General features: G+C 35.5%; 1 protein-coding gene across 8 annotated transcripts; it reads right to left on the bottom strand.

Moving 5' to 3' along the window:
• Positions 1 to 2,418: 2,418 nt before the first annotated feature.
• On the bottom strand, positions 2,419 to 6,755 carry LOC133697209 (putative E3 ubiquitin-protein ligase RF298). Of its 8 annotated transcripts, none has more exons than XR_009842839.1 (5): positions 6,588 to 6,754; positions 6,449 to 6,489; positions 3,973 to 6,099; positions 3,821 to 3,885; positions 3,084 to 3,112 (listed from the first exon to the last, which is right to left on the bottom strand). XR_009842839.1 is itself a non-coding variant. In XM_062119631.1 (5 exons), exons 2-4 carry the CDS (start codon positions 6,449 to 6,451, stop codon positions 3,852 to 3,854), a joined length of 2,139 nt encoding a protein of 712 aa, XP_061975615.1. In that variant the 5' UTR covers positions 6,452 to 6,489; positions 6,588 to 6,754; the 3' UTR covers positions 3,084 to 3,112; positions 3,821 to 3,851. The 8 variants fall into 8 exon arrangements, 6 of the variants coding, with proteins under 6 accessions (XP_061975609.1, XP_061975610.1, XP_061975615.1 ...); XM_062119631.1 differs by having other exon boundaries at positions 3,821 to 3,860; XM_062119625.1 differs by lacking the exon at positions 3,821 to 3,885 and having other exon boundaries at positions 2,419 to 3,112; positions 6,588 to 6,752.
• Between the last annotated feature and the right edge of the window lie 7,144 nt (positions 6,756 to 13,899).

Here is a 13,899-nt window from a genome sequence, read left to right as displayed (position 1 = left end):
CAGATTTAGTTTATTTACTAAAAAATATTTTTAGCTCCTAAAGTTCCATAAAATATTTTACAAATATTAATTTACTTATAATATCATCTAACTATTTTAATTACCATCACCACCATTTTGCCACCACCTTGACTCCTCCACCACCATCACTAAAAACTATTTTACATGTAAAATATTTTATGAATAATAATACAATTATAATATTGTCAAACTATATCTATCATCACCTTCATCTCACCACCACCATCATCTCCACCGCCACATTTATTTTACCACACCCACCTCCTTCAACACCATTATTATCACTTCTCATCCACCATTATTTCTAAATATCCATCATTAATTAATCAAATGCTTTTAAAAAAAATTCAAGATGATATATTTTAAAAACAAATATTGAGATGAAAATATATTGAATCGACATAGGTTTCATAGTTTAAATCGTTAAACTCGTAACTTAGGTCATTGACTCAATTAATGTAATGACTTTATTTTTTAAAATTATTTTTTACTTAATTAGATGATAACAAAAAAAAAATAAAGGATTAAATTGAAGGAAAAAAAATAAAAGAACAAAAAAATAGAACAAATTTTACCAAAAATAAAGAATGAACATAGCTAGATTCAAACTTGGACGGCAAACTTCAGAAATATAATAGCCTTTTTTCTTAACCATTTAGTCAGGTACATTCACTTCTACACGAACTTCACTGTAAACCATAAGCTCTCTTTTCTTGGAAAAACAAAAAAAAACCCACGTGTTTCATGCTTGTGTTATCTTTAAATCGTTGATTTAGCAACTAAATAACATTTTTATGTCTGAGATCCCATAAAATTAAGAATTACAATAAAAATAAAAATTACAATTCCATATATGACCCCAAAGATTGAGAATAACATCATTGATGATTTTTTTTATTTTTATTTTTATTTTTATTTTTTTTATTTTATTTTTTTAAAAAAATATTTTTCAATCCCATCCTTTAATATTTTATTAAATAAAAAAATAATTAAATAAAAAACATTATACACTATTACTCTCCCGTGATATATTTTATTAGTGCAATTCTCTGAACGTTTATTTTTATTATCATATAATTAAGTAAAAATATATTTTTAAAAAAGTTGTTAAACCCAATAGGATTTATGATTTAAGTCGTGGGTTTGATAAGTTAAGCCGTGAAAATTAGCATCTATCTTATATATTATTGTTTTGATATTAAAAAAAAATATCATTTTAATTTTTTAAAAAAGTCAAACCATGTTTTTTTATTGATTATTCAATTTGTTTTTTTGACTCATCAAAATAATTAGATCACGTCAATATAATTCACACAAGTTAATTTAAAATTAGGGTTAGGTAACGAGAGAATTCAAAATTGATTCATAAGGTTAAATTTAATAATAATATTAAATAGTTTATTGAGAAGTGGATATTGTTTTCAGGTTCATTTATTTTTATTCAACCTACGCCTATGAATATATCCTTTTACATGGAAAAGATTGCAATTGGCCCCTCTACTACATGCACGAGAACATTTGAGACCCTCAAGTCTAAATTCTATTATTAATTGAACTAAACGATATCAGTTTATTTATTTCAATGATTTAACTAAAGATTTTCGATGATTTTGATATCTTATCAAAACTATTAAAAAATCTAATGTTTTTGTAATTTATTGGGAAAAGGGCAAGGCAGATGTGGGTCCCTGACAGTAGGAGGTTAAAAAGGATATTTAATCAGAGAATAGAGATTTCTTCGGGTCAGAACAAATGAATGGTCTACAGACTCTACATCCACTCGAAGAATGAATACAAGAATCACAGGTAGGACAGGAGGGCTTTTCTCACAAAATAAATAGCTCGAGCCACTTGGCTCAGTCTTGGACCACACAGGAAATGCGATCATGCCCTCTCTCAAGTCATCTTATCTCTTTTTCGTTGCTGTCAGCTCAGTCCACTTCTTAATCAATGAGTCCCATTTCTGCAGAAAGGATTCTGTAGCTCAAAAACTCAATTCCCATCTCTCAAGCTGAAATAGCAACTGTACTCCTCATCCAAGTTGAGCATTTCAACATTGGCAAATGGACAGTTCCTTCCTTCACATATTTGCAATTGCCAACTGACAGGAAAGCAGACAAAAACACTATGAGCAGACAGCAGACCCATCACAAAGGATACCTATACGCCAGTTTTTGCCCTTTACGAGGAGAGGCGAGAGTTTATTATACCCATCAACTTACTTCTCTTGTTTCAACTTAAAACATCCCTTGGAAGCTGAAAAAATTTCACCTACAGCATTTTTCTCAACTGTTGCAGGGCATCTATCCACAGAGATGACCAAGCAATTTAGTCTAGAATTTCATTTCAAGCTTTGATTTTATGTTCTATGAAATTTAAGGGAAAGAAGACACAAAATAAGGGGAAAGCACTTTGTGAAGCATAAACATTGCAACTGTAAGCCAATTTGATTGTCTTTACAACTCTTTCCAAAGGTTTTACTCTGAAGCATTATTCAACTCCAATGAGTCCCGGATTTGTTACTCAAAACACTCAACTCCATAACAAATTAGGATCGAGCATAGCGTACAGGAATGCGCAGCTGGATGGGACCCCTACATGAAGGGCAGTCCTTCATCCCTTGTTTCTCATGGAGCTCATTGCATGTTGTGCAAACCACCTGATGAGCACATGGTAGAAAAACTACGGACATCTCTTCCGAGAGGCACATCACACATTCCCTTTCTCGTTTCACACCTCCCATCTCAAAGTAGTCATGGAAATCTGTGGCCACTTCTGAGATACAAGGGGTCCTTGACTCCTTCTGAGCAGGGCTACTTTTTATATCTGCAAGTCTGCTAGCATAGCTTCCATCAATTCCCCTTCGAAGCGCTGCAATTTTTGAAGAGTCAGTCTTCAGTCTCAATTGCGAGATCTCTTTTTCAAGTTTCTGAATATCATCCTTGTATTTCTGCAGATTGGTTTCCGCTTTCAATTTGATCATGTCCTCCTTGGATTTAGCTGAAGCCTCGATGTTTTCTCTTTCTTTTCTTGTCGCACTGGCCTGCATGAGTACTTCTTCCTTTTCCTTCTCTTCCTGTCGCCATCTAGCCTGATATATTTTTCATTTTCAATGAGAAATGGCTAAAGTGTCATTACTGGAAGAATCTATCACGAATAGAAGGTGATCTGTGAAAACCAATTGGCAATGCACACTAGAGGTTTTTTTTTTAAAAAAAAAAGAACAATCGAATGCAGATGTTTAATAGGACATGGATAAAAAAATTTTGTTTCAGGGGTGAGGTGGTCAGGCAAAGACAAACAAAAATGCTCCTTGGAACACAGACAAGAAAACGATAATGAAATGACAAAATAAGAACTCAGTTTTGCGAACCAATTTGAAGTAATAACATCTAGAGGACAATCCAACCAGACATTTTGTTGTTCAGTTTTTAAGCAGCCAACGGTGCAAGACAAGGAAACACAGTTGAAAAAAATCTGTTGACAAAATCTTGATCACCATAACCCAAGTATATATATATATATATGAGATCTATGTTAATGTATATTTGCAACGCTTTAGCCCAATGGTGTATGTCGTGTACATCTCTGTCAATGAACACAACTGCATGCAACACATCACAAGTGGAAATGTAGTAAAGAGTCTCAGATCAGGTATCAACCTGATTGAGCATTATTCACGATTCCATCCATAATTCTTTTTCAAAGCAGTGTCACAACCTATATCAACCATCTAAACTATGCACCGCATGGTAAGTTACAATGTTTCGAAATGGTCAACAGGTTGGGAATGAGAAACCTGTCACTGGCTGCACCACTCAATGATTGACCTAACGCGCCTGTGCTACATTAAAAATCAAATGACTGGCAGACCATTGTTACAACATATCCAGTGTGTAACCCCTGAAAAAGATGGAGAAGGAAATTAGTACCAAATTCTCGGAAGCATACCTCATGCTGTTCCTGTATTTGTTTGGCCCGCTCAAGATCCTGTAGTAGCTCTAAAAACTTGTGTCTTTCAGTCGCAAACTCTTCCTGAAGCAGAGTTTTTTGCTTCTCCCATGACTGAAACTTCATTAGTGTTTTCTTCTCCCTCTTTGATACTTCCTGACAGCTTGCAGCAGACTCAGCTGCACGTAACTTGGCAGTCTCCATTTCTTGCCTCAACACAGCATTCTCCACCTCAAGCCTCCGGACAGCAGAATTAGCTCTCTCCACCTTCCCGCTGGCCTTGCACAAAGCATTTTCCATCTCAGTAAGTTTCTTCATGGTGCTTTCCTCCAGAACTTGCTTCTCTTTCTTGAGCCTTTCAACCTCTTCCTTCTCATGCCTTAGTGACTTAAGTTCAGCCTTGTCCTTACCCAGCCTTCGAGCAGCCTGCATAACCTTTTGATTTGCCCATTCTGTCCATTCTTGGAGCTGATTTTGTAGTTCCTGTGCCCTGGGAATAAGCTTTATAATCATCTCATCCTTCTTGTCATGGGGGACCCACTGCGTCAGAGACTTGTCATATGATATCCCAGCATAACTAGATTTAGGTGCCTCAGCACTACAGCTAGCAGGAATTGAAGTTGAGTTGCTTTTTGCAGACAGTGAAAGAGAAAGCTCAGTATCGGCAGCGGATGATGCAGGCGGGGTATTGACTGCAGGTAGAGCTGGCAGGGCACTTACTGGGGCTAATGTGGATGAGATATCAGTATTAGGGATAGAAGAGCCTGTACTAGAAGATTCTGAATTAAATGCTGCTTGGGACGAGGGGCTGCTAGGAAGATTCAGGTTCCTGTTATCTTGAGGCACATCAACTCCCATTGCCTGGCTTAATCTTAATGAAGCATTCTTTATGTTAACAGAAGTAGAGTCTGAAACAGATTTTAATTTCTTGTCCAAAATTAAACCACCCAAACCACTTAGTTTCCCTGCTCTTGAAGCTTTAGACCCATATGTCCGATAACTCTTCTCCTGATGGAGTGACTTCTGTCGAACGATGTAATCTCTCTTATTACTACCACCAGAATGGACCTTCTTAGTAATGATAAACTTTTCTTCCAATATAGTAGATTGAGAAGATCCCGCAATGTTGAAGGATTTATCGATAGGATCAACTGTAGAATCTGATCCCTCTTTATCTGAGATTGGTCCATTGAGAACAGCAGAGTTCCTAGGTTTTGTTATTTTGGGAACTGCTGTCTCGCTAGTGCTTGCCTTGGAACAAGGATTTGGAAAATTTAGCTCAGAACATTTGGGTTCTGGTTTTGATTGAGGTTGGGTGGAAACAGATGAGGCCCCATTTGAAGCACCATCAGCAGCAAAGCTGCTCGAGAGATCACCATCCATTGCACAAGCATGGGAAACATTCATGTCACAAATCAACAAGCACCACATTGCATCTCCAGTGCTGAAGAAAGGCCGGACTTCCCGAAGCACACAAACCAATTCTGCCAATACATACTTTCCCAGCTGTTGTAAATCCTCAAAACAGTGCTCTCTTGAAAGTTCAATATCTTGACCGTTCCTAAGAAATGCGAAGGTATTATCCACTATATTTGAGACAGTATCTTTACACCCACAACAACGACCAGACCTCAAAATGGCCTTCCTAGCCTCTTCTTCAGTATAACCACAAGCAACAATTTTCTTAATTGCACTCTTGAAGATTGCATCCAAATTGCTCAAAACAAGTTCTTCTAGCTGAGATTCTGTAAGATCACTCCAATCAGCATCATGGGATTCCTCTGACTCTACTCCCCTAGGCTGGCTTGGCCCAACCTCAGATGAACCTAAGGCACTAGACAATCCAAGGTCAAGTTTCAACCCATCAGAATGGTCTTGGTTTGCACCACACATGTCACAGGCACTGGACATCCCATGACCCAGGGTGGCTTCAAATTTCTCAGCAGAGAATTCGTAACCCTGACACTCATTCTGAGCCGAGGACATAATCTTACTCGAGTCACCCAAAGGTGGATCAGCATGGAACTTCCTCTTATTCCTGGTTCCCTTTTCTTGGATTGACGCCAATGGCGACACCTGACTTGAACAACTACTATTGGCTTTAGCAACCATTGATGCCATTTTAATCTGCAAACAAACAAAACCAATATCTTTCTATCACTCAAACTTTATCAATCAACTATTCGTCAACCCTCAATGAAAACTAATCAAAATACATCAAGATGACAGAATGTACATTGAATCTCAATTTCAATATATATAAAAAAACAGCTAAATAAGCCAACAACTGCAAATCAATACAAATCAAACAATAAAAAAAATCATTTATTTACGTATAAACCCTTTTATCTCACTATCAAGGAATAACCCACATCAAGAATCTCAAAATCAATCAAGAACAAAGAATTCCAGATACAAAAAATCTAAGAACCAATGAATTAATAACAAACCCAGTTGAGAATATCGTAACACCAACCATATTAATTTGAACAGGAATCAATGAATGGATCAAAACACCTTCAAAAAAAGAAAATTTACCAATTGAGGCAAACACTAAATGATATAAATTAAAAAAAATCCAAAAAAAAAAAGATTTAAGAATGATCGAGACGTACCAGAACTGTGAGCTAACAAAAAATAATCAAAAGGGTATATTATTATTTGGGAACAATCTCAAAACATCACAGAGAGGGGAGAAATATATGTTGTTATTTTTTTTTATATATAATTATAGTTTTTGCTAGAACGATGAACGTCCCTCACTGTCTGTATAAATAAATAAATATATGGGCTTGGAGGGATTCTCATGCCATGTAGTAATATTTTTCCTTTTTCTTTCTTTGTTTTTATAAAAAAAAATTAACTTAATTTTAACTTTTAACCAAACCAACTAAACAACTATGGTTAGCTAAAACTAGCCCGCGGGTTGAAATAAAACATTTTAAATATAAAAAAATATTTTAAAATTACTAATATTTCTTATAAAAACAATAAATTTAAAAATTAATTGCCTATTAAATGATATTTTTCCTAATATTTAAGATGAAAATACAAGGAATCTAATAAAGTCAATTCATTCAGGCTGACATGTGAAACTTATAGGGATACTATTAAAAAAACAAATTAAAAAATTCAATTCACAATTAACTTATTATTAAAGAACAAAAATGATAAAAAAAATAGCATTTAATAAAAAAAATCTTAAATAAATTTGAGGCAACCAATCAAACTCACAATGTAAATCATGTATGTCATTAGATCCAATAAATTTATTATAAAAATTATTATTTTTCATTTAATTATATAATAATAAAATAAAAAATAATTTTTTGTATGAAATAATTTTTTTAAAATAATAAAACCGTGACAAGCACCTTTGACCAAGATAACAAAATAGATAATGGACATCAATAGATAAAATTGCTTTAAAAAAAAGCCAAATTGAGAGACAAAAAAAAAAACATTAACCAACATATTATATATTACAACTCAACTAATTCACTATAGTTAATTTTAATATAATGATGTGAGAAAACACCATTTAATGAATTTTAATGAATTCTTGAAATGTTGAAGTAATAGTACTTTAGCCATTGGTTATTTAAAAAATAAAATAAAATAAAAAGATATATGAATTGCTATTTTATATATATATATATATATATATATATATAAGTATTTTTAAGTTATTTTTAATTCACCTGTTTGAAAGTGTGGTTGTGGTTGTTTTTCAAAGTATTTTTCATGCTGAAATGTATCAAAATAATATTTTTTATTTTTTTAAAAAATTTATTTTTGAGATCAACACATTAAAATAATTCAAAATATATAAATATTTTTTAATTTTTAATAAAATTATTTTTAAATTTTTTTAAAAACTCATTTTCAAATGTGGCGGTACCATAGTTATTAAACCCGGTTCGGGAATTGACCCGGTCAAAGAGCTGGATCCCGGGTTTTATGGGTTAACCCGGGTCAACCCATAAAACCCAGGTTATTTTGTGAACCCGATGTTAATCTACCCTATTGTTTTGTGCAGAGAGAGAAATGACTTTTAATCTCATCACCACCACCTCACAAACACAAAGTTCATCTACCCTCTCTGTTCCTTCACTTTCCCATGCTTTAAAACTTAAAAACATCACACAAATCCTCTCCTTTACATCTTTCCCTTGTAAATTCCCATGGTTCATCTATCCTCTCTCTTGTACATCAAAGTTAAAGACTTGTTGACAGTAATAAAGCCTGTGACGCTGGTACTGCTACAGTGCTACATGTTGCCTCTTTCTCTCAATGTTAAAAAGCCTACTAGATGCTAAATATGGATTCCAGAAAGTGGAGCCGACTTAGGATCCAAATACGTTCAAATCCAGTTCCAATCTGGATAAAAGAAAGAAGAGGATGAGAATCACGGCCGAGAGCTACTACCACTGGGAAGAAGAAAGCTTTTAGTACATGATTCCCCGCTCTTAGTCATCGCTCTGTGAAGGAGTGGGTGAATAAACATCCGGCAAAGGCTCGTCGGTTTTGTTTTGGAAGACAATAATGCTTGTCTTTAAACAGAAAAAAAAAAGAGGTTGATCCACCACAAAGGGACGTGTTCGACCCTGTTTTGAAGCAAAGCAAGGAAAGGCCTCAAGATCTCCAAACCCAGATCGACTTGCAAATTGTAATCATCTCAAGCAGATCCAACTTCGGAACGCCGGGTCTCATCTGGGTTCGCCCGGGTCATGGGTTGACCCACCAGGTCGACCGGGTTTTGCCAGGTCGTTGCACTGGCCGGTCTTTTAACAAACCCGAACCGGTCCAGCTACCGGGTCAACCGGGTCCCGGGTCGATCCACCGAGCCGGTCCGGGTTTAATAAGTATGGTCGGTACCTCACCATCACACTTTTATTTGATTGAAACTTGTCAAGTAAATGTGAAAAATAAGTTTTTCAATACCATGTAAGTTTCCAAATATATTTTCCGCTAGGTCAGGCTTCGACTGGTGAGGTAGCGGTTACCGACTTTACCCCCACAATGGCTGAGCCTCCAAACCAAACACACCCGTCTCCACAACAACCGCTTCACCAGATCGATGCAGATGAGGACGATGACAACGTTAAGCAACTCAAACAATGCTCCTCTCTCTACCTCTCCCTACAGGTATTTATCCCACTATATATATATATATATATATATATATATATATATATATATATAAAGTTCTAAAACCCTAAACCCAGCCAGGGAGTTTCCATTAGTCACTGATTTGCATAAACCCATTTTTTTTTCTTATAATTCTCAGGAATGCCTTGTTAATTCCAACAGAAACTGGAAGTCTTGCCAAAAGGGTATGCTATAATTTTATTTTTTTTGCTTGATTCTGCATCATTGCTTTTGAAGAAGTGCGTACATATGACGTGCTTGTTAAAATGCTTCACAGAAGTTCATGCTTTGAAGGTTTGTAATGAGAGGATGAAGAATGACAAGGGGAAGTGAGATTTCTGTAACTCAGAAGCTCCCATACAATGACTAAATGACAGCTCACATGAACTCTTTACTTCAGCATTCTTGATTTCAGATTCTCCGGTTGGCAATTTTTGTAATGCAATAGATTGCCGTAAACATTTGAGCTATTCAAAAGAACTAGGGCGTTTGCTTTTCTTTGTTCAAAGTTGTATCACAATTCATGAAACACGTTGTCGTGTCCAATAAACAGGGTAATAAGAGATGAGAAATAGTTTTGTGCAGCGGAAATATATAGGCACTGGGAATCACATATATCTAGTAATGCTTATCAGCCTGTGGGCTTGCAAAAGAAGAGGAGAAATAGATACGGTAGAAGCCATTTCTGCTAATTAGCATGTTGGTAATGACCTCGTGAAGTTGGGTTTCTAGGACTTGATTTGTTGTGATAGTTATAGCATAGAAACTGCAATTACCAGCATGCTTCCTTGATAGTGATCTTAGGGATTGGTGAGCTGTTGGCTCTTATTGAATCAAAAGCATTGCCGAAGGTGGTTGAAATTTCTAATGATGCAAAAGGGAGAAGAACATTTGAATGGCTGTGTCCAACTATGTAATTAAGAACTCTCTGTTTCCCTTTTATACATCAATTAACAGCTAAATTGACTCGTGCAAGGCCTTGTTGCTTCGAGACTAGAGATGCAGATGCTCCTTGGTAATCGAAGCAATGCCTGCTCTTTCATCTCTATTGAAAACTTGAGAATTAAATTTAAAATTTCTCTTGTATCACTGGTCGGTGAAAAGATTGTCACATTGCATCCAATACTGTTGTTTGCATACTAATTGGATTTGCATCCAATACTGTTGTTTGTATACTAATTGGATTCTTCTACGATACAGTAGAAGGATGGACTTGGACAAGAAATCAACAATACAAGTTGATAAATCTAAATCTATTTTTAACGGGCTTAAAAAATCTTTATAACCCTCCTCCATTTGGCATGTTTAAAGGAATGAAAATGTCCCGAGTGGGGGCTGGGTAGTGTGTCAGGCCCCGGACATGCTGGATCTGGCGCTAGCTAGACTCAGACGCTATTGAGCCTGATAGTGTGGCCAACCCTGACATGTTGAGTCAGTATGCCAAGCCTCGACACGTTGGGCTGGTGCCAGCCAAATCTAGATGCTATTGGGTTTAAATAGTGTGTCAAGTCCCGGGCACACTAGGCTTGACAGTATACCAAGTCCCTGGCACGCCTGAGGGAATAACTATCCTTACCTGGGCATGCTTTGGGAATGACCATCTTTCTTTGGCAAGCTCAAGAGAATGAGGTAATGTGGGTCTGTTAAATATGTTAGACCCAATATATTTGGACTAGGTGGTTGACAAAATCCAAGGTAACATGGGTCCAGTAAACATGTCAGGCCCAAGGCATTTGGATTTGGTACTCAGTCAAGTTCAAGGTAACAATCATCTTCTCTTGGCACATCCAAGAGAATGACCATCCTCTTTTAGCTCGTCCAAGGGAATGAGGTAATGTGGATTTAATAAACATGTTAGACCCAAGGTATTTGGACTTGGTAGTCAGCCAAGTTCAAGACAACATGAGTTTAGAAAATGTCATACCTAAGGCACTTGATAGTTAGCAAAGTCTAAGGTAACGACCATCATCCCTTAGCACGCTTAAGGAAATAACCATCCTTTTATGGCACACCTAATAGAATGAGGTAATGTTGGCCTGACAAACATGCTAGACCCAAGGTACTTGGACTTGACAGTTAGTCAAGACTAAGACAGCGTGGGTCTAGCAAACATACCTTACCCAAGCCATTTGAACTTGACAATTAGCCAAGTTTAAGGTAATGACTATCTTCCTATTGGCATGCTCAAGTGAATAACCATCCTTTCTTGACACGTTCAAAGGAATGACCAACCTCTCTTGAGTCTAACCTTGAGGAAGAACTCAACCTCCATAAACTTAACTACATATGACGTTTTAGATCCTAATCTTTCTACACTTTTGGTGTATAAAAGTCTTCTAAAGGCTTACTATATTCTCATCAACACATTAATATAGATGTAAGGGATATTTATCCTTTATTAAATGCTATCAAGGTATAATTACACTTCAGACCCTCTTTTTTATAAAAGGACAAGACTCGTGAGTTATAAATACGTCATAGGACCTTCAGAAGAAATGTTCACAATCCTTATTTTTTATTGTATATATATTTTCAGAACCTCTCTCTAAAATATTCTTTTATTTTCTCTATTTAAAAAAATAATTTTTTAAGCATCGGAGAGTCTCCATCTCCATTAAAAGAGACTTTCTGCAGGTACTAGCCACAAGTCATATTGGTCTACCAAGTATTAAGTATAAGTCATCAACTACCTTAACAATAGAGGATGAATGAAATTATTAAGATTAATTAGTTAATCAATTATCCGAACTTGAAGTTCTATTTCTAGACTAGATATATTTTTAGGACTTCCTGACGAATGAAAATTTTCTCTTTAATAGAAAAAACAGGAGGAAAAATACTAACAATAGCAAGGCAAATGCATCGATTTTACCGGCATTCATATGATAATTGGTCAGCACAACTAAGGGCGGAGGCATGCATGGGTTAGGGTGGGCTCTAGCCTAGGTCAAGATTTATCAATATTTTTTACTAGTTTTATGTAAAGAAAATTTATAATTCTCAATTGAGGTATCAAAAAATTCTGAAAATTTACGTTGAGTCTTCTAATATGATGCTTTAGCTAGGGTTAAAATTTCAGATTTTTTGGAGAAATTCAGAAATTTGATAAAAAATCATAATTTAACCAGTTTTACGTTATTGGGTGTAATTTTCAATCCGACCATCAGATTGAGCTGAAATTTTACAAGGGATCTTAAAATATATTAAATAAAATCTGGTTAAAATTTTAGGATGAACAGAGTTTGATAGTGCTAATAAAAAAAAAATCAAATAAAAGCAAAACGACTCATTAAAGGTAAAATGATTATTTGCCATTAAAAAATAAAACAAATCAGTTCTTTCTTCCTTTTATATATTGCCGATTGGGTAGAAGCAGAATAGAAAAGGAAAGAAAAGAAAAGGCGAGAGAGAAAGAGAGAAAAGTAAGGGAAAAACATAAAAAAAATTCAAGGAAAAAAAAAGAAAAGTGAGAGAATAACATTGTAGACTTACAAAGTCCAACTTATAAAATACTAATCTAAGAAAGAACCAAGTGATGGAAGGAGGAATTGAGAGAGAAAAAAATTTAATTACTTTGTTTTTCAGTTGACATGAGATTGTTATTTTATTCCGATTAAAGGGTTGTTATAATATCGATTCAAATTCTATTATAGATGAATTATATTCCATAAAACATCGAAAGATGTTGTTATAATATCGATTCAAATTCTATTATAGATGAATTATATTCCATAAAACATCGAAAGATGTAACTTTAACAGTGAATTTATTTTTACTTTCACTTTAATTTTATATACTTTCAAATTTATTTTTTAATATTTTAGGTAGTGTATTTAAATTTAAATTTTATTTTTAATTTTAAAAATTCATGAATATAAGTTAATAATTTATCTTTTAAAAAATTTATATATTTATTTAATAGAGAGGAAAGAAAAAATTTCTGATCCGTCCTCGAACACAACATCACTCAAAGCTCGCCATTATCGTGCTTATACAAGGCAGCGGCTCCTATTGACTAGATTTGCAGGCAGTGGGGTTTTATTGGCGTACATGAAAGCCTTATTCGCTCCATCGAGGAGACACATGACATATCAGCTAGAATAATTTTGATAGAATGCTCGTCACAGCTGTATTCTTCTGTCGGAGGCTTCAACCCCTTACCTCCCCACAATCCTTATTGGCTGCACAGAGGAGATTAATCAGCAGGAACAAACTTGATTGAGATGCTGTTGACACAATGGCGTTCGTCAGCTGGAGTCTCGCAACCCTCGCCCTTGAAAACGTGACCCAGATGCCCCCCACAAGCTGAGCATGTGATCTCGGTCCTCCTCGCATCAGGGCCGGGCTGCAAGTCACCGTTCCTTTTTCAATAAATCGAACGTATACAAGAATTGCCCAAAAGTAAGGCATTTTTCAACAACATAAAATTTGGTAGTGGATTTATGGCTGCAGGGAAACCTTCATGGAAACCAGGCCAACCACAGCCAGAGTTGAATTTGGTAGTGGATTTGTAAAGTGGCGTTCCACAACTGTATATCGCTAATGTCTAGCCCCTACCTCTTCTTCAACATCATCGTTACAGCATTCACTAGAGCATTACTGCTGTTATCTTCCGTCCATTCACTCACTCTTCATGAATCAGTTATTTTCTCACCAGTGAGTGTTCCTTACCTAGTTACCTTCACACTCTTCTTAAAACTTAATACCACAAACCCAGCAATCAGAATCACCAACCCCGCTTCAGGAGATTTTCTGAATTTGTTTGGTATAAATCTT

Source organism: Populus nigra, chromosome 6 (genome assembly GCF_951802175.1).
Source record: "Populus nigra chromosome 6, ddPopNigr1.1, whole genome shotgun sequence".
Taxonomy (NCBI): domain Eukaryota; kingdom Viridiplantae; phylum Streptophyta; class Magnoliopsida; order Malpighiales; family Salicaceae; genus Populus; species Populus nigra.
This window is presented reverse-complemented; position numbering and strand designations above follow the sequence as displayed.

Excerpts from the sequence above, each read along its gene's own strand:
- LOC133697209 (XM_062119625.1), bottom strand. Across the intron at positions 3,113-3,972 it reads AAATACAGGAACAGCATGAG|GCTAGATGGCGACAGGAAGA; the intron begins GTATGCTTCCGA and ends AAAATATATCAG.